Source organism: Phyllobates terribilis, unplaced genomic scaffold (assembly GCF_046119375.1).
Source record: "Phyllobates terribilis strain yellow unplaced genomic scaffold, ASM4611937v1 Scaffold_7__3_contigs__length_470593459, whole genome shotgun sequence".
NCBI classification, from domain to species: Eukaryota; Metazoa; Chordata; class Amphibia; order Anura; family Dendrobatidae; genus Phyllobates; species Phyllobates terribilis.
In genome coordinates, this window is record NW_027362767.1 from 15,482,797 (window position 1) to 15,502,891 (window position 20,095).

Consider the following 20,095-nt stretch of genomic DNA (forward strand, 5'->3'; position numbering starts at 1 on the left):
GCTGTACTTTGGGCTGTACGCTGTAGAAGTCTTTACTCACTGTCATCCTGGGTTCGGACGGGTGCACATCCTCTGCGATGTGAAGAAAAGACGACACCTTTCTTTTAAACACAAAACAATCCAATTTACTTCATCAGCTCGGCCTTAGAAACAGGCGATTACAGGTACAACACTTGTTGCAAAACACCGCATTCACAGATGGTAAAACACAGTCACAATCCCCACACGGTGCTAATCACGGTGCGACTCGGACCGAGGGGACACTGCCTCTGGACTTTCTCGTGGAGAAGCTCCTGCTTCTACTCATGGCTCCCAATACCTGACTCTAGCAGGGACTACCTCGCTTCTGAGGCTCCCTAGTCCAGGCACGTCCGTTACTGCCTATTGGCTGGAAGAGGCCAGGATCCACAAATTGACCTTTAGAGTATAGATTAAAGGGGCTGTGCGGTACTTTAGATTACCACCCCCCCCATGTATCTCCCCCAGGTCCCAAATACCTTCTGCTGTTGATAATGCCTGTGGGTGGCACTGTAGGTGACCGCTCACAGGCATCACATGACCCCCGGCTGCAGCCAGCGCTGACATCCGCTGATATCACTACAACTGCTGGCAGCAGCCCGGGGTCACGTTCTTCCTGGTTCCAGGTGGATGCCAGGCTGTGGGCAGGGTTACCCCACCCCTCGCGTCACACCCGGCATCCACTGCACGCTCTGCCTCTCCCCATTCATTGGGAAAGCGCGTGGTGGATGCCGGGTGTGACACGGGGGGGTAACCCCACCCACAACCCAGCAGCCACCGCGGGGACCCAAGCGCTGAGTCACACCTCACTTGTCGTGACAGCAGTGCGGGGTCACGTGACGCCTGTGAGAGGCCACCGATAGCGCCGCTCACAGACATTATCAGCAAAAGAAGGTATTTACAAAGTCTTAGGGACCTGGGGGGGATACACGGGTGGGTAATCTAAAGTACCGCACAACCCCTTAAAACTGTGGTGTGCCCATTCCTGTTAATCCTCTTAGGAGAGACGGGTGTGTGTGTGAGAAACTTACTCACTGCTACTTCTTAACTAACCAAGATGGCCGAATCTCACTCCCAGAGATCCCTCAGTCTCTAGCTTGTCACTGAGGGCGGCCTCCAAACTAGTTAACCCTGTGTCCCACTAACATAACGGTAATGTAGTATCAAACAGCACCTCTGCTGCCATCTTTCAGATGACTAAAACATACATAGAATTACTAGAACGATAGAGTTCTACAGGGGAGCGGAGTCGACCTTCTCCACACACCCCTCACAGCTCGTACAAGAGTCTCTCTAAGGAACGACCTGGAAGTAGGTGCAGAGTCGGCAGATTGAGATTTGCTCTCGGTCGTCATTCTGAATCTTCGATTATGCCGAGTGAAGGGAGTATGAAAATTACTTAAGAAAAAGCCTTTTACCCACAATCAACTTTTAAAAAGTAATCTGTCTATTTCGCCTTGTTGTTTGCGAGTTGTAGAGGTATCCGCAGATTCTTTTGCATGCTCCTTGCTGGATTTGAACATGGCTGGATGTGAACATGCAGAGTGGATGAATCAGCACCTGTTCATACATGGATATTTATGCAATCGTATTATATGGTAGGAGATGCAGATCAAGCACTTGTTGTAATTCAAAATGTCCAGCAGGAGGCAGCACATCTAGAGATGCTGTAATGTGCAGAGGTCTACCGTGAGGGTTCAGCAGATGAAAAGAAAAATGGGGTCAGTGACCATGCTTTTAAAAGTATAGGTTTCTCCTGATCAGGAGGTGTCTGGGGGCTAATGCTGGAGGAAGTCCTAGTGTAAAACTGCAGAAGTTAAAAAATGAGTCCAAAGACCTCAATGTGAACTGCAGGTCTCTTCTGAGGAGCAATAAGTGGAAGGGGAGCAGCCCGCAATTTCAGGGGGCCTGAACAATTAGCGGGATATTTCTGAACATAGTCATTAGGGAGCGAGTGGTGACGACCATCGCTTTAAATAAATGCAGGTCTTTGCCGCTAAGAGCGTATATGAGAGGACGGGGGGTGGCGCGGTGATGATGGCTGCCACTTGCTGGCATCTGAAGTCAGCGGTTTGGTGCCAATAATCGGCAAAATGACATTTCCTGGACCTTTCACCGGATAGAAAGGAGAAGACCCCCGGCTTCCTCAGGCCAGTACAAGTACATCACTCACCGCTGGTTGCGGAGAGGAGAGTCCTCGTCAGTCAATGATGGGGGTCCCGGTGCCAGGTCCCCCTCCTTTCTAAAAGTCATGCAAGTACCTTAATAAAATTGTGACATTGAAAGATTGGGAATTTCTGGCCGTACAATGACCACCACATCTAGCGCACACTATGGTGAAAGCTAACAAAAAAGTTCCCAAAAACAACTGTGACCAAAGGAAGCAGCATCCAGCACCAGATGTGAATCCAGACTCTCCAGGACACCACAATTAGGGGGGCACCTAACATCATGGGGTCCCACAGGAAAAGATTCAGTCGTTTCTCTTCATTGCTGTTTGTCAGCCATGAGAGTTATTGGCCTTCCGTGCTAACAGTGGTCCTAGGATACAAAAGCCTGGGTGACCCCCTGCTCGCTGGGCCGACAATGCATCCCCGCAGTTATCTGTGGATCACAAGTCCAGAATCATCTAGTGGTCCTAGGATACAAAAGCCTGGGTGACCCCCTGCTCGCTGGGCTGACAATGCATCCCCGCAGTTATCTGTGGATCACAAGTCCAGAATCATCTAGTGGTCCTAGGAAACAAAAGTCTGGGTGACCCCCTGCTCGCTGGGCCGACAATGCATCCCCGCAGTTATCTGTGGATCACAAGTCCAGAATCATCTAGTGGTCCTAGGATACAAAAGCCTGGGTGACCCCCTGCTCGCTGGGCCGACAATGCATCCCCGCAGTTATCTGTGGATCACAAGTCCAGAATCATCTAGTGGTCCTAGGATACAAAAGCCTGGGTGACCCCCTGCTCGCTGGGCCAACAATGCATCCCCGCAGTTATCTGTGGATCACAAGTCCAGAATCATCTAGTGGTCCTAGGATACAAAAGCCTGGGTGACCCCCTGCTCGCTGGGCCGACAATGCATCCCCGCAGTTATCTGTGGATCACAAGTCCAGAATCATCTAGTGGTCCTAGGATACAAAAGCCTGGGTGACCCCCTGCTCGCTGGGCCGACAATGCATCCCCGCAGTTATCTGTGGATCACAAGTCCAGAATCATCTAGTGGTCCTAGGATACAAAAGCCTGGGTGACCCCCTGCTCGCTGGGCCGACAATGCATCCCCGCAGTTATCTGTGGATCACAAGTCCAGAATCATCTAGTGGTCCTAGGATACAAAAGCCTGGGTGACCCCCTGCTCGCTGGGCCGACAATGCATCCCCGCAGTTATCTGTGGAGCACAAGTCCAGAATCATCTCCTCACACAGCCCCAGAGGAACTTACTGACATAATGTCCCAACAAGTTCAGAAAAGCCGAGTCCAGAGACTAGAAGCAGACGACATCTCGGTGTAAGAAATCCAATTCAAAATGGACCATAACATCCCTCTAGATTCAGCTCCGAGGCTGGATCCACCAACGTGACCCCCTAGGCCTCCAAGGCCAGAAGGATGGTGATCATTTCAGATGAGACCTGTCATATTCAATACAAAGACGTACACCCAAATGGGGGGGTTCACAGGATATTGCAGAACATAAAGGCAGTATTGCTCACTTTTGGGCCACTTCCAAAACCATCATGAGAAATCAGCACTTAACTGCTTAGAAGAATAAGACAAAATCCATTGTTCTCTAAAAGGAGGCGGAATCTTTACCAGACTCCTCCAAGGAATCGAGCAGTCGAGCGTCTGAGACAGGGCAAAAGGACTCGTCCTGCAAACACTTCATGCCCACTTCTCAAAATTAGGACCCCAGTTACATGTTAGTTTGTCACTCAGCCATCAGGTGAATACTTTATAAGGCAGAAAAAGACTTGATGGACACCAGGTTAAAGTCCCTTCAGCTCCCAGGTAAATGGGAAGAGTGGGAGACCCTGAGCTCTGTTACCCCAGAGGAGGGGTCTGTGGAGCAGCGTTCACATCCCACAATGGGAAATCACCAGACCCTTAGGCTCTGTGCCCACGATGCATTTTTTAAGCATTTCCGCAGCTGCAAAAACACTTAAAAAACGCTTGGTAGAAGGGCAGCAATGTTCCCCAATGACAATCCGCATGTGCTGAGCACATGCTGCGGAAATTTCCGCTGCGGATTATCATTGCGGAAAAAAACGCAGCCCTACCAATTATTTTGCGGAAGCGCGGCGTTTTCGCCGCCATTGACTTGCATTAGAACACATGGAATCTGCATCACTGGATCTGTACTTGCGTAATTGTCGCGTTCTAATGTGCGGATGGTACCCGGGTGTGGAGGACAGGAGACTCTCCTCCAGACCCGGGTACCATTAAAAGCTGTAAAAAAAAGAATAAAATAAAAAATAAAGATTATATTCACCTTCTGACGGCCCCCGGACTCCTTCTCTGTGATTGCCTGCAGATCACGCAGGACTGAAGGACCTGCGGTGACGTCACAGTCATGTGACGGCAGGTCCTTCAGTACAGCGTAGCGCGATCTGCCAGCAGCCAGCACAGGAGCGCAGCAAGACTGCAGGGGCCATCGGAAGGTAAGTATAGGTTTATTTTTTATTTTTTGACATTCTCTTGGGTCACACTGTATTTGCTGTTTGCATGGATTTATATAGTGTGACCAAGTTGTCAAGCACTTTCCAAGTGATGCTAAAATCGCAGAGAAATCACTTGTCAACCCACATGGGGAAATGCCTGTGAAGAACGCTTCACATAAGCATGTCCCTGGCAGGAAAACGCATGTAAAATCCGCATACATTTTTTTCTGCCAGGGAGATGCAGAAACGCTCAGGAAAAAATCCTGAGCATTTCTGCATCGTGGGCACATAGCCTTAGGGCTTTCTAGCTGAATAATGTAAATTAGTCTGTTTAAAAGTCATGCTTCACCTCACAAAAATATATAACGCCAGAAACACAGACTGGACTTCTGCATACACAGATGGTCATGGACACACACCAGACTTCTAGACACACAGATGGACATGGTGTCACAGGTGTGTCAGATGTGACACACAGTCGCTCTGATTCTGGCTGCAGAAGGTCACTGCGTTTGGCATTGCAAACGCCTTCTTAATCCTTCTGACTTTTGGACCCAGCAACAACCTCCCTCCTGCTCTGATTTCCACACCATGAACCGGGTGTTTATAAACCCTCAGGCTGCTTCTGGGAGTCACCAGTGATATTCACATCTTCCCTTGTGAAGGCTGGGAGCCATAGCTGTCTGCTTACTTCCTCTCCGGTGTCTTGGAGGACGTTTGGAGTTACCTCTCTGGAGTCTGCTCAAGCTAAGTTTCTCCCCCCTTGTTTGTCTCCCTTGTTCTCTTTATAGTGGGGACTGACCAGTACTCACCCCCCCTCCCTCCCTATCTAGGGCCTAGCTCTAGGGATATACAGGGCTTAGGTTTCCTGTTCGGCGATTGGTGTGGAACCAATATAGGGATGGTAGGGTAGGCAGGGTGTTATTAGATCAGCCTAGGGGTCTCCACTCCCCCTTTTCCTAGTGTCTGGGCTTCCTTCCCCTCATCCCTTCGTGTTGCACTTAGTCTTTTCAACACTGAGCGTGACACATGGACACAAGAGTTCTAGACATACAGATGGAGACGGACACATACACACACCAGACTTCTACACACACCAGGAAAAATTAAAAATTCATAGCTTTTACAAAAAGTTTAGGAATACACTAAGGCACAAAAATGCTGCCTGAAACTGTCAGTGACGGGTTAATATTCGGAGTGCAGCGAGTGGTGGTGCTCACAGGGTTTTGCTGTCGGGGCTGGATGAATCCTACATCTTGACATTTGAGAGTTACTTTCAATAACTCACCGAGGTCCAGACCATCAAATGCCGCTCTGCTCAGATGATGAACCAGACTAGCCACATCTCCAAAGCCCATATTAACCCCCTGACCGGCAAGAGGGTGCACTCTGTGCGCAGCATCTCTGCAGAAAAAGAAACCAGCACTTAGCTCCAACACGATGACACGGCCATCTCCAATTCCTTCCATTTCATCTCACCCAATTAATGCCACACGCTGGCGAACGTATTCTGTAGCATGGCCAAGACCTAAAGGGAAAGCTGCCCGGCTCTTGTCCCCGAGGCGGGAAACGCTGGGAGGAAGCTGACGGCTAGAAGAACCAGATGGCTTCAGGAAGAGCACAGCGGAGCGCAGCAGAGACCCAGCAGAAGAGATGAACTCTGAATGGTGCTCACTGCTCCACTAAGACAAGACAGAGGAGATGAAGCCGCATCATCTGTGCTAGATGCCAAACACAGGTGGGAAAGCCACGTACAAAAGCCGAATTCACCGCATCCACAAAACTTTCATCATCCATCCTCAGAAGCTTTGAGGCGTGCTCCGGAGAAGTGGACCACACCAAGGAACTCCACATGTCAGAAAGCTGCAAAACAGAAACACAAAGCAATGAACGGATAGGACACCACCCAGATCCCCGACCGCCCCATAAAAGACACCCGTCAGGTATCCAGAGGAAAGGTGAGCGGTGGGTAACCATCAAGACATCCCAACGACCAGAAGAGCAAGAGTCTCCTGTGTGCAATGAGTCTAATGGACATAGCTCTACTCACTGTCTAGAGGACTGGTCGCCTCACAGTCACTAGTGCTCCACTCACTTTCTATAGGACTGGTCGCCTCACAGTCACTAGTGCTCCACTCACTTTCTATAGGACTGGTCGCCTCACAGTCACTAGTGCTCCATTTACACAGTAGACTTTAGGCCCTCATTTTCAGGATCGGTAGGGTCTTAGCAGCGGACCTACAGCAGAAATAGACTTTATTTGTTCACCCATGACAGCACCACGAGAGAGGGGATCCGCCCATCAGGGACAGGAAACCTACAGATTTAAAAGGGCGGCACCTCTCTCCCGCCTTAGTTTGGTATCCTGTCCTTGACGGGAGGAAGCTGTGCAGGCTTACCTGCGTGGACGACAGCAGGCAGCGTTGGATCTTTTCCCAGGCCTGGTGGACCGGGTTAGGTGGGGATGCCTTCTTCACTTTGGTCAGTGCAGGGCTCCTGGTAATGCCACGGTTGGCTCAAGGGGGTCTGCTCCGTGTGCGTGCACTGTTTGAGCAGCTCCCCCTGCTTGAGGTAGAGCGACTCCAGCGAGGCCCAGATTGCCTCCTGTCTCCCCGCGTGCGAAAGTGCCCCAGCGTCTCGTGAAGGTTGCAGGGGGCATGGCCGAGCGGACCAGCAGAGCGGCTGGTAACATGTGGGGGAACGCGGCCGGCAAGGTGATGTGAGCGGCGGCATCATGGGAGGCGGGGCTAGTGACGTGGGCGCCTGGTGAAAAGCCCAGAGGGGTCGGTTGCTTGCATCAGGCTTAATGTCTGTCAGAGTCCAGAAGTCAAGTGGGGTGACGTGACCCGTCAGGTGCCAGGCTCAGTGGCCAGTATATAATAAACCGGTGCCACTGAGCAGGTGCTTCCCGGCCATCTATATTTTGTAAATGGATGAGAATCTGCAAATAGAGCTGGAGCTGCAGCAGCTTCATCAGCAGCTGCAAGAAGCATCTGCTGCCTGGGGAGCCTCTGGAGAGTTTGGCGAAGCGTCGCCCTCGCACCAGTAGTGAAAAGCGCGGATCTGGAAGTAGGTCCAGCCAACGCACCTCCAGCAGACGGGATGAATCGTCAGCCTCTAGGGAAGACTGAGAAAGGTCCTCCGTCTATTCCGGTACCGACTAGTTGAATAAGGGGTAAGTGATCTTCGTGAATGTTTACTTGGTAATGGCGTTCCCTTCTTCTTCCTATCTTTCAGGGGAAGAAGTGCGCCTCTAAAGTAAAGCACAAGGAATGCGTTTTGTGTAAAGCCTTATTACGGGACACTTACCCCAAAAGGCTCTGTCAGTCTTGCATTAATGAGATTGTGGCTGAAAAGACCCATAACTTCTCGGCACGGTTAAAATCCTTTATTAAGACAGATCAACAAAGCCCTCTCGAGTAAAAAGAGAGACGTACAGAACTCTCCTTCAGACGATTCCCCAGTTTCCGAGGGTCAGATTAGCTCTGAAGATTCCTCTGGGTCAGCATCCTCTTCAGATGACTCTAGTCGCCACTGCTTTCCTCTAAACGAGGTGGACGCACTGGCCAAAGCAGTTCGTTCCACAATGGGTATTGTAGATACGAGGGCAGAGAAATCTGTTCAGGACTTAATGTTTAAGGGTCTGGACCAGAAAAAGAAAAGATGCTTTCCCTTGAACGAAAGAATTCAAGGGTTAGTACAAAGGGAGTGGGAAAAGCCAGAAAAAAAGGGTTCTCTTCCACCTTCGCTTAAACAAAAGTATCCCTTTGATGAATCATCCTCTTCCTCCTGGGATAAAGCCCAAAATTGGACGCAGCCATAACCAAGGCTTCCAAGTCGTCTTCTTTACCGTTTGATGATATGGGGACATTAAAAGACCTACTTGATAGAAAGGGGCCTGGGAGACTTCTGCAGGAGCCTTGAGACCAGTAATGGCATCTACATGCACTTCTAGATCCCTCATGATCTGCCTGCAACAACTGGAGTCCCAGATAAAGGATAAAGTAGCCAGGAAAGATGTCCTCTCTAACTTCCCTTTAATTCAGGGCGCTGCGGCCTTTTTGGCTGATGCTTCTGCAGTTGCGGTGAGGTTAGCAGCTAGGTCAGCTGACTTATCCAATGCTGCTCGCCGAGCTCTATGGCTGAAGTGTTGGCCAGGGGACCTCCAAGCCAGGGCAAGACTTTGCTCCATCCCTTACGAAGGAAAGTACCTCTATGGCTCAGCAATGGACGAGATACTGGAGAAAGCGGAAGATACTAAGAAAGGGTTCCCTTTAGTTTCCATGCCTTCATATAGGCGATCATTCCGGAAAAGAAAGTTCGTCCGGAGAAAGCCAGCCAAGGAGCAGGACAAGTATGAAGTCCGCAGAGGGAAAGGTAGAGGATTATTCTTTGGGTCCTCCTCCCAGGGAGCCCGGAAAAAGGGACAATGACTCCTTGCCCAGGTGGGGGAAGGCTTTCCTCTTGACTCCCAGCCTGGGAACGCATTTCTAAGAGTCGTTGGATCCTTGGTCTGGTTGAATCTGGGTTGAGGATGGAGTTCCAGTATGCCCATCAGCAAGGTTTATGATAACTTCATCTCGCTCCTCCCCTGGGAAGCAGCGAGACCGGGAGTCAGAGGTCCAGGAATTAATCCAGAAAGCAGTTCTGCTGGAGGGTCCTGTACCAGAAGGGGTTCTACTCCCCTCTCTTTCTGGTCCCAAAGCCTGATGGTTCTGTTAGGTCCATTATAAACCTAAGGGCCATGAATAAGTATTTGAGAGTACCCTCATTTAAGATTGAATCTTTAAGTACGGCAATAAAGTATATTTTTTCTGAATGTTATATGGCGGTCCTGGACCTTAAGGATGAGTATTACCACATACCCATTCATGAGGAATATCAAAAATACCTCAGGGTGGTGGTAAGGTTAGAGGGTGTGATAAGACACTTCCAGTATGCGGCCCTTCCCTTTGGTCTGGCAGTAGCTCCTAGAGTTTTTACCAAAATTGTAGCCGAAGTTATGGCCCATCTTCGGGAAAAGGATATGCTTATCATTCCTTACCTGGATGATTTCTTAGTAGTGGGGAGCTCCTTCCACCATTGTAATAAACAGTTGGAGGAGGTAGTATTCACTTTAAGAAACCTTGGTTGGTTACTAAACCTTCAAAAAGTCGAAACTAGGGCCCATAAGAACCCAACAGTTTTTAGGGGTGGTACTGGATTGGGTACCGCAGGAATCCCGCCTTCCAGACTCAAAAATTAGGAGGCTTCCAGTACCATCTGTACGCTGATGACATCCAGATCTACCTCTCTGGCCCAGATGTCACCTCTCTGCTGTCCATAATCCCAGCATGTCTAGCAGCCATATCCTCCTTCTCCTCCCGCTTCCTCAAGCTCAATGTGGACAAAACTGAGCTCATTATCTTTCCCCCATCTCGCATATCTTCCCCACCTGATCTATCACAATAAATGACATCACTCTTTCCCCTGTACCGGACATCCGCTGCCTCGGAGTAACCCTTGACTCTGCCCTGTCCTTCAAACCCCACATCCAAGCTCTCGCCACCTCCTGTCACCTTCAGCTCAAAAATATTTCCAGAATCCGTCCTTTCCTCAACCCTCAATCTACTAAACTGCTTGTGCATGCCCTCATCATCTCCCACCTCGACTACTGCAACATCCTCCTCTGTGGCCTACCTGCTAACACTCTCGCACCTCTCCAGTCCATCCTTAACTCTGCTGCGCGACTGGTCTATGTCTCGCCTCGCTGCTCCTCTGCTACCCCCGTTGCAAATCCCTTCACTGGCTTCCATTTCCCCAGCGTATCCAGTTCAAACTACTAACACTGACCTACAAAGCCGTCCATGACCTCTCTCCTCCATACATCTCTGAACTAATCTCCCGATATATTACCTCACGTAATCTCCGGTCCTCCCAAGACCACCTCCTCTCCTCCACACTTAATCGTTCCTCACGCAATCGCCTCCAAGATTTCTCCCGAATATCCCCCGTCCTATGTAAATCTGTGCCCCAACACATCCGATTATCAACCACATCCGGATCCTTCAGAAGGAACTTGAAAACCCATCTCTTCAAACAAGCTTACAGCCTGCAATGACCCCGCTGCCACCTCAACCAACAACACCGGAACTACTGCAACCCCTCAACCTACTATCTCCTTCCCCATTCCTGTAGAATGTAAGCCCACAAGGGCAGGGTCCTCCTCCCTCCGTACCATTCTACCATTGTTAGTTAGTTTACTGTAAGTGATATCTGTATTTGGTATGTAACCCCGTCTTATGTACAGCGCCATGGAATCAATGGCGCTATATAAATTAATAATAATAGGTAGAAGACGCTATACAAGCTCCCTCTATGTCTCTCAGAACAGCAATGTCCCTTTTGGGAACCTTGACATCATGTTTTCCAGCTTTGTTATGGGCACAGTATCATTCCAGGACCCTGCAGTGAGATGTTCTGTATGATGAGTCTGTCCTCAAGGGACATTTAGAGGGTAGAATGACATTGTCCGCTCGTTCGACACTATGCCTTCAGTGGTGGTTGGATGTCCAGAACCTGTCCAGGAGTCCCCTGGGTGACAAATTCATCATGTATAATAAGCACTGATGCAAGCCCTACAGGATGGGGGGCTTATCTAGAAGGAGAAATAATCCAGGGTGTCTGAGGTGAAAGAATGTTTTCCTCTAATGTTGGCAGTGGACCGAGCAGTAAGCGGGTTCCTTGTATCCTTACAGGGCCAAAATGTCAAGGTTTTATCGGACAACCGTGTCTCAGTGGCACATTTAAACCACCAAGGTGGAACCAGATCGAAAACTTTAATGAAGGTTTCAGACCGGTTGTTACAGATGGCAGAGAAACATCTTCTCTCCCTTACTGCCTTGCACATAAGAGGAAAATTGAATACCAAGGCGGATTTCTTAAGTCGGAATACGCTAAGAGAAGGAGAATGGGTTTTAAATCAGGAAATCTTTTCTCAGATAGTCCAGTGGTGGGGTCTCCCAGTGGTGGACTTATTTGCCACCCGACAGAATCGGAAACTGAAGGTTTTCTCTTCCCCTAATTCAAGGGAAAATCCCCTGGTGGTAGACTCCCTCCTAATTCCCTGGAACTTCAGCCTAGGGTACAACTTCCCTCCTATTCCCTTCTTCCAGTAGTCATCAGGAAGATCAGAGCCGACAAAGCCCGGGTGGTACTGATAGCCCCATTTTGGCCCAAGAGACCTTGGTTCTCCTGCCTGAGGGAGATGTCGATTTCAGACCCATGGGTCCTTCCGGAGATTCCGGATCTCCTCTCGCAGTGGCCAATTTCCCACCCTCATGCTCCGAGGTTATACCTGACGGCGTGGAATTTGAGACGACATTATTGAAAAGAAGGGGATTTTCATCAAATCTAGTAGATACCCTCTTATGTAGCAGAAAAGCTATCACTACACACATTTATGCTAGAACCTGGAGAAAATTTTTAATCTTTTCAGGATCCAATATTGAGGATGGGGCTCCTGTAGGGAAGATTCTAGAATTCCTTCAGAGGGGCCTTGAGTTAGTATTGTCCCACAGTACCCTGAAGGTGCAGGTGTCAGCACTCGGGGTCTTGTTTAGCTGCGACCTAGTGGGGAATTTATGGATATCTCGGTTCATTAAGGCATCTTTTAGGTCTAGACCCATCTCAAGGTCAAGTCTGATGCTCTGGGACCTGAATCTGGTCCTAACAGAACTGACCAGATACCCCTTTGAACCCTTGGATTCGGCCTCCCTGAAGAACATCTCCTTCAAAACCGCTCTTCTGGTTGCGTTAACCTCGGCCAGAAGAGTGAGTGATATCCAGAGCCTATCCTCAGCCCTGCCCTATACTCAGATACTAGAGGATAGAGTAGTATTTAAGCCAGATCCGGCATACCTCCCTAAGGTGGCTATCCAGGAGATAGTGTTACTTTCCTTTTGCTCCAACCCCAAAAACCCTGAGGAGGAGAGGTTGCACTCCCTAGATGTTAGGAGATGTATAATCAAGTACCTGTCGGTCACTGAGGGTTTTAGGAAAGATAGACCCCTTTTTGTTTATCACCAGGGGGTTAGGAAGAGGTGTAGGGCCTCGAAACCCACCATCGCTAGATGGATAAGGGATGCCATCGCTCTCGCCTACTCATCAAGTGGGGAAGAAATACCAGAAGGTCTGAGGGCCCATTCTATTCGGGCCGTGGCGACCTAACTGGGCGGAGAAGACGGGGGTCTTCATAGACGAAATATGTAAAGCCGCTACCTGGTCCTCTCCCTTTTTTAGGCACTATAGGTTGGATACAGGTGTTTCTGCCAATCTCACGTTTGGGAGACAGGTGCTCCAGGCTGTTGGCCCTCCCTACAATCTCCGTTCTCTGTAATTCTCTTGTGGTGCTGTCATGGGTGAAAGAATAAAGTCTTAGTCACTTACCGGTAACGGGATTTTTCGGAACCCATGACAGCACCCTTATATTCCCTCCCTTCACTTTGTGGGAGCACTCCCTTTAGCTGCCATTGCTGCACTCTTATATGGTGTCTGTGATATATGTATGTTAAATAAAGTAAAAAAAAAAAAATAGGACATTAAGTGCGACAGTTCTGTAAATTTGAATATTTTGTTGTCGTACTAACCTTGGCGGTCCTCTCATGCTCTGTAAACCAACTGAGGCGGGAGAGAGATGCCGCCCTTTTAAGTCTGAAGGTTTCGTGTCCCTGATGGGCGGATCCCCTCTCTCTTGGTGCTGTCATGGGTTCCGAAAAATCCCGTTACCATTAAGTAACTAAGACTTTTCTATCTTGTGTACAGCCGGAGGTTGTGGTGATAAATGTTTGTAACACCAGAATGTCAATAATAGAGGGTTGAGAAACAATAAATATGGAGGCGTGAAGCCCTAATACAGCAGAGAGGGCATATAATAGGTTTAATCCACCTGGGGGGTTGTGTACAGACCACCGCAGCCGGGACACGCTGGCTAATAAACCTACAAGGAATATCGCAGCAACAGAGACGTCTTTTCCAGCAGCGCAGACAATATTAAAGGTGATTTTATCCTAGGTGGTCGGGGGTCACCGCAGCCCCCAGGTGATCACTTCCAACAGTCAGACTGGGAGCTGAATGCTGATGATATATAGTGGGCGAGAGTTACCGGTAACAGGGCGATGGGTCCAGTAGGAAGGAATCTCTGCCAGGCCACGTTGTTCTCAGTAGACTGCGAGATAAGATGATGAAAGTGAGTATTATACTGTATAAACATGGCAGTCTGGTCAAGGTGACAGCACGGGGGTTGTGCGGGGTGCTCCCGCCGGGTCGCTGCACGGGGGTTGTGCGGGATTGCTCCTGCCTGGTTGCTGCTCGGGGGTTGTGCGGGCTGCTCTCGCCGGGTCGCTGCGCGGGGTGCTCCCACCTGATCGCTGCTCGGGGGTTGTGCGGGATTGCTCCTGCCTGGTTGCTGCTCGGGGGTTGTGCGGGCTGCTCTCGCCGGGTCGCTGCGCGGGGGTTGTGCGGGGTGCTCCCACCTGATCGCTGCTCGGGGGTTGTGCGGGATTGCTCCTGCCTGGTTGCTGCCCGGGGGTTGTGCGGGCTGCTCTCGCCGGGTCGCTGCGCGGGGGTTGTGCGGGGTGCTCCCACCTGATCGCTGCTCGGGTGTTGTGCAGGATTGCTCCTGCCTGGTCGTTGCTCGGGGATTGTGCGGGCTGCTCTCGCCGGGTAGCTGCTCGGGGGTTGTGCGGGGTGCTTCCGCCGTGTCGCAGCGCGCTGCCGCCTGTGCGATGTACACCTTATACATCATCAGCACCCCGCACGCTCATGGCAGCCTCACACGTACAGGTTCTGGAGCGAGCTTACTTTACAATTTTGGACATCAGGGCAGGTTGAGACCCCGCCACTAGAGGGCAGCAGATTTTCCACTACTCACCTCGGATAACTGCAGGGTGGCCACCACAGCGACGTGATTGTAGCTCCACTGAATAGTCTTCATTCCTCCTGATCTGCGGACCATGGAGTTCTGTCCATCTGCCCCAATCTGAAAGAGGCAGGTTTTAGGGTCCTCAGATGCCACCAGGACGACTATAAAGAGCTCAGCATTGTACATACAACACCGTGACGAGGAAGAAAGCGTGCGGGTCTGTCCGGCCACAAGCCGCGCAGGAGACTGGACACAGACGACCGGCACAATATCACATAGGAACGGGCAGGATGACGAGGCTCCTCACCAGCAGCCTTGTGTGCAGCCTGCGCCCATCTGCCAGCTGGATCTCTACACACGGGCTGCCCTCTCCACCGCGCTCCGGTGCTGGCCAGGTGTAGCGTACGGCTCTGCTCCGGTACTCAACCTCCACACCACCTACAATACAAAGATTATTCCGCAGCGTTCAACACAGAGACGGGTGCGGAGGCGCCCAGCGACTGGGGGAGACTACGAGGCCATAGCCCTGTAATGAGGGCAAGTGAGAAGAACGTGCACACAGCCAGACGAGGGCGGCGGCACGCAGCCAGGCGAGGGAAAGATGGATGGTGCATCCTAGTGCACCAGAGAGCAAGAAGACGACCCATCAGGTGCCTGGGAAAGCTGGATGGTGCATCCTAGTGCGCCAGAGAGCAAGAAGACAACCCATCAGGTGCCTGGGAAAGCCGGATGGTGCATCCTAGTGCGCCAGAGAGCAAGAAGACGACCCATCAGGTGCCTGGGAAAGCTGGATGGTGCATCCTAGTGCGCCAGAGAGCAAGAAGACAACCCATCGGGTGCCTGGGAAAGCTGGATGGTGCATCCTAGTGCGCCAGAGAGCAAGAAGACGACCCATCGGGTGCCTGGGAAAGCTGGATGGTGCATCCTAATGCGCCAGAGAGCAAGAAGACGACAGACCCATCAGGTGCCTGGGAAAGCTGGATGGTGCATCCTAGTGCGCCAGAGAGCAAGAAGACGACCCATCAGGTGCCTGGGAAAGCCGGATGGTGCATCCTAGTGCGCCAGAGAGCAAGAAGACGACCCATCAGGTGCCTGGGAAAGCTGGATGGTGCATCCTAGTGCGCAAAAGAGCAAGAAGACAACCCATGAGGTGCCTGGGAAAGCTGGATGGTGCATCCTAGTGCGCCGCTCAGGCCGTTGTGTCACTCACCTAAAGAGTGGTGGCAGATGTGAGAACTGGTTATGGGGCGCGGAGCTCAATGTCAACCTATAATGACCGGCGAGTGGTCGAGTCTTAAAAGCAGAGTTCCCCTTTACACTCACATCCCACTCACGGGTTCAGCGAGAGGGTGGTGTTACTTACACTCTGTAATGAGGGATAGTGAGGCGCGGGTGGCGCACCGCCAGGCACGGGGGCTCACCGTCACACTCAGATTCAGACCTTTTTGCAGCACTCCGCTATGCTGACATCTCCAGTGATTGGCTGCAGCATGTCGCCCTGCACTCACCTGACATGGTGTCCAGCTGGCGGGTTAATGCAGAGGTGATGACATCATTTTCTACCACGTAGCCCATATCCGCCAGCCCTTCATTATCGAATGTGATGAGCGCATCCGAGCAGGAATCCCAGACCTGTGAGCAGAAGATCAGAAGCAGAAGACAGGGTCCGACACGCGCGCAGCCCCTCGCTCCCCGACGGTGCTGGCTGCCTTACCTGCATTCTCTTGAACGGCTTCAGCCTCATGGCACAGATGTGATCCCAAGCACCAAAGCCTGTGGATAAGAAGCAGCGGGCAGGGGTGAGTGCTGCGCAGGAGGAGCAGACCCTAGTGCTGCATGCTCTGCACTCACTGCTGAGAAGAGTGGCTGATCCTGGGGTGATGGAGCTGACGCGGTTACTGAACTGCTCCGGCAGCGGCGCGCACACCTTCCTCTGTCCGGCTTCCAGCAGAAGGATTCTCTTGTGACGGAGGTGAGGATGAGAACCTGACAAATGGAAGAAGGGCGTCAGTGTCCTCCAGTGAAAAGTCTAAGGGCAGAGCGTACCGGGGCCGACGCGGACCGCACCGGGGTCGACGCGACGCGGCGCGCACCGCACCGGGGCCGACGCGACGCGGACCGCACCGGGGCCGACGCGACGCGGACCGCACCGCACCGGGGTCGACGCGACGCGGCGCGCACCGCACCGGGGCCGACGCGACGCGGCGCGCACCGCACCGGGGCCGACGCGACGCGGCGCGCACCGCACCGGGGCCGACGCGACGCGGCGCGCACCGCACCGGGGCCGACGCGACGCGGCGCGCACCGCACCGGGGCCGACGCGACGCGCACCGCACCGGGGCCGACGCGACGCGCACCGCACCGGAGCCGACGCGACGCGCACCGCACCGGGGCCGACGCGACGCGCACCGCACCGCACCAGGGCCGACGCGACGCGCACCGCACCAGTAAGTGAAGAATAGAGATGTTCCCGCACCTATAGCGCACGCCATCGCTGACCCGACCATCCCCCCACCAGATATGACAACATCATAGAGCGCAGAGGACGCAGCAGAGCGGCAGAGGCGTGGAACCGGGAATCGAGGAACAACCGGCAAACACAGAGGAAGCGGCATCACAGACCCTGTCAGGAGGAAAGGAGAAAAACATTAGCGCAGGGACCACTGCACAGCATAGAGGAGCCGGAATAACCCCGCACAGAACAGAGGACCGGAATAACCCCGCACACAACAGAGGACAGGAATAACCCCGCACACAACAGAGGACAGGAATAACCCCGCACAGTCACTGTACAGCATAGAGGGGCCAGAATAACCCCGCACAGAACAGAGGACAGGAATAACCCCGCACAGCATATTGGGGCCGGAATAACCCCGCACAGAACAGAGGACCGGAATAACCCCGCACAGTCACTGTACAGCATAGAGGGGGTGGAATAACCCCGCACAGAACAGAGGATCAGAATAACCCCGCACAGTCACTGTACAGCATAGAGGGGCTGGAATAACCCCGCACAGAACAGAGGACAGGAATAACCCCGCACAGTCACTGTACAGCATAGAGGGGCCAGAATAACCCCGCACAGAACAGAGGACAGGAATAACCCCGCACAGTCACTGTACAGCATAGAGGGGGTGGAATAACCCCGCACAGAACAAAGGATCAGAATAACCCCGCACAGTCACTGTACAGCATAGAGGGGCTGGAATAACCCCGCACAGAACAGAGGACTGGAATAACCCCGCACAGACACTGTACAGCATAGAGGGGCTGGAATAACCCCGCACAGTCACTGTACAGCATAGAGGGGCTGGAATAACCCCGCACAGTCACTACACAGCATTGAGGGGCCGGAATAACCCCGCACAGAACAGAGGACCGGAATAACCCCGCACAGTCACTGCACAGCATAGAGGGGCTGGAATAACCCCGCACAGTCACTACACAGCATAGAGGGGCCGGAATAACCCCGCACAGAACAGAGGACCGGAATAACCCAGCACAGTCACTGTACAGCATAGAGGGGGTGGAATAACCCCGCACAGAACAGAGGATCAGAATAACCCCGCACAGTCACTGTACAGCATAGAGGGGCTGGAATAACCCCGCACAGAACAGAGGACTGGAATAACCCCGCACAGACACTGTACAGCATAGAGGGGCTGGAATAACCCCGCACAGTCACTGTACAGCATAGAGGGGCCGGAATAACCCCGCACAGAACAGAGGACCGGAATAACCCCGCACAGTCACTGCACAGCATAGAGGGGCTGGAATAACCCCGCACAGTCACTACACAGCATAGAGGGGCCGGATTAACCCCGCACAGAACAGAGGACCGGAATAACCCAGCACAGTCACTGTACAGCATAGAGGGGCTGGAATAACCCCGCACAGTCACTGCACAGCATAGAGGGGCCGGAATAACCCCGCACAGAACAGAGGACGGAATAACCCCGCACAGTCACTGCACAGCATAGAGGGGCTAGAATAACCCCACACAGTCACTACACAGGATAAAGAGCGGAATAACCCCGCACAGTCACCATACAGCATAGAGGGGAAGGAATAACCCCGCACAGTCACTGCACAGGATAAAGAGGAGAATAACCCCGCACAGTCACTGCACAGGATAAAGAGGAGAATAACCCTGCACAGTCACTGCACAGGATAAAGAGCAGACTAACCCCGCACAGGATAAAGAGGAGAATAACCCCGCACAGTCACCAACACAGGATAAAGAGGAGAATAACCCCGCACAGTCACCAACGCAGGATAAAGAGGAGAATAACCCCGCACAGTCACCACACAGGATAAAGAGGAGAATAACCCAGCACAGTCACCAACACAGGATAAAGAGGAGAATAACCCCACACAGTCACCACACAAGATAAAGAGGAGAATAACCCCGCACAGTCACCACACAAGATAAAGAGGAGAATAACCCCGCACAGTCACCAACACAGGATAAAGAGGAGAATAACCCCACACAGTCACCACACAGGATAAAGAGGAATATAACCCCACACAGTCACCACACAAGATAAAGAGGAATATAACCCCGCACAGTCACCACACAAGATAAAGAGGAGAATAACCCCGCACAGTCACCAACACAGGATAAAGAGGAGAATAACCCCACACAGTCACCACACAGAATAAAGAGGAGAATAACCCCGCACAGTCACCACACAGGATAAAGAGGAGAATAACCCCGCACAGTCACCACACAGGATGAAGAGGAGAATAACCCCGCACAGTCACCACACAGGATAAAGAGGAGAATAACCCCGCACAGTCACCACACAGGATAAAGAGGAGAAAAACCCCGCACAGTCACCACACAGGATAAAGAGAATAACCCCACACAGTCACCACACAGGATAAAGAGGAGAATAACCCCGCACAGTCACCAACACAGGATAAAGAGGAGAATAACCCCGCACAGTCACCAACACAGGATAAAGAGGAGAATAACCCCACACAGTCACCGCACAGGATAAAGAGGAGAATAACCCCGCACAGTCACCACACAAGATAAAGAGGAGAATAACCCCGCACAGTCACCGCACAAGATAAAGAGGAGAATAACCCCGCACAGTCACCACACAGGATAAAGAGGAGAATAACCCCGCACAGTCACCAACACAGGATAAAGAGGAGAATAACCCCACACAGTCACCACACAAGATAAAGAGGAGAATAATCCCACACAGTCACCGCACAGGATAAAGAGGAGAATAACCCCGCACAGTCACCGCACAGGATAAAGAGGAGAATAACCCCGCACAGTCACCACACAAGATAAAGAGGAGAATAACCCCGCACAGTCACCACACAGGAAAAAGAGAATAACCCCGCACAGTCACCACACAGGAAAAAGAGAATAACCCCGCACAGGATAAAGAGAATAACCCCGCACAGGATAAAGAGAATAACCCCGCACAGGATAAAGAATAACCCCGCACAGTCACCCCACAGGATAAAGAGGAGAATAACCCCGTACAGTCACTACACAGGATAAAGAGG

At 51.8% G+C, this 20,095-nt stretch overlaps 1 protein-coding gene across 4 annotated transcripts in view; it reads right to left on the reverse strand.

Annotated features, from left to right (window-relative positions):
* COQ6 (coenzyme Q6, monooxygenase) overlaps positions 1-20,095 on the reverse strand; it is a 112,121-nt gene that overhangs the window by 21,213 nt on the left and 70,813 nt on the right. For all 4 annotated transcript variants that reach the window (XM_073638193.1, XM_073638197.1, XM_073638194.1 and 1 more), the window contains exons 2-11: positions 17,043-17,189; positions 16,418-16,552; positions 16,281-16,339; positions 16,075-16,198; positions 14,874-15,004; positions 14,576-14,683; positions 13,808-13,870; positions 6,421-6,528; positions 6,145-6,347; positions 5,954-6,069 (exon numbers count right to left, since the gene is read on the reverse strand). In XM_073638193.1, the coding sequence (XP_073494294.1) occupies positions 5,954-6,069; positions 6,145-6,347; positions 6,421-6,528; positions 13,808-13,870; positions 14,576-14,683; positions 14,874-15,004; positions 16,075-16,198; positions 16,281-16,339; positions 16,418-16,552; positions 17,043-17,181 (1,186 nt within the window). In that variant the 5' untranslated portion in view covers positions 17,182-17,189. The remainder of the gene's footprint in view (positions 1-5,953; positions 6,070-6,144; positions 6,348-6,420; positions 6,529-13,807; positions 13,871-14,575; positions 14,684-14,873; positions 15,005-16,074; positions 16,199-16,280; positions 16,340-16,417; positions 16,553-17,042; positions 17,190-20,095) is intronic.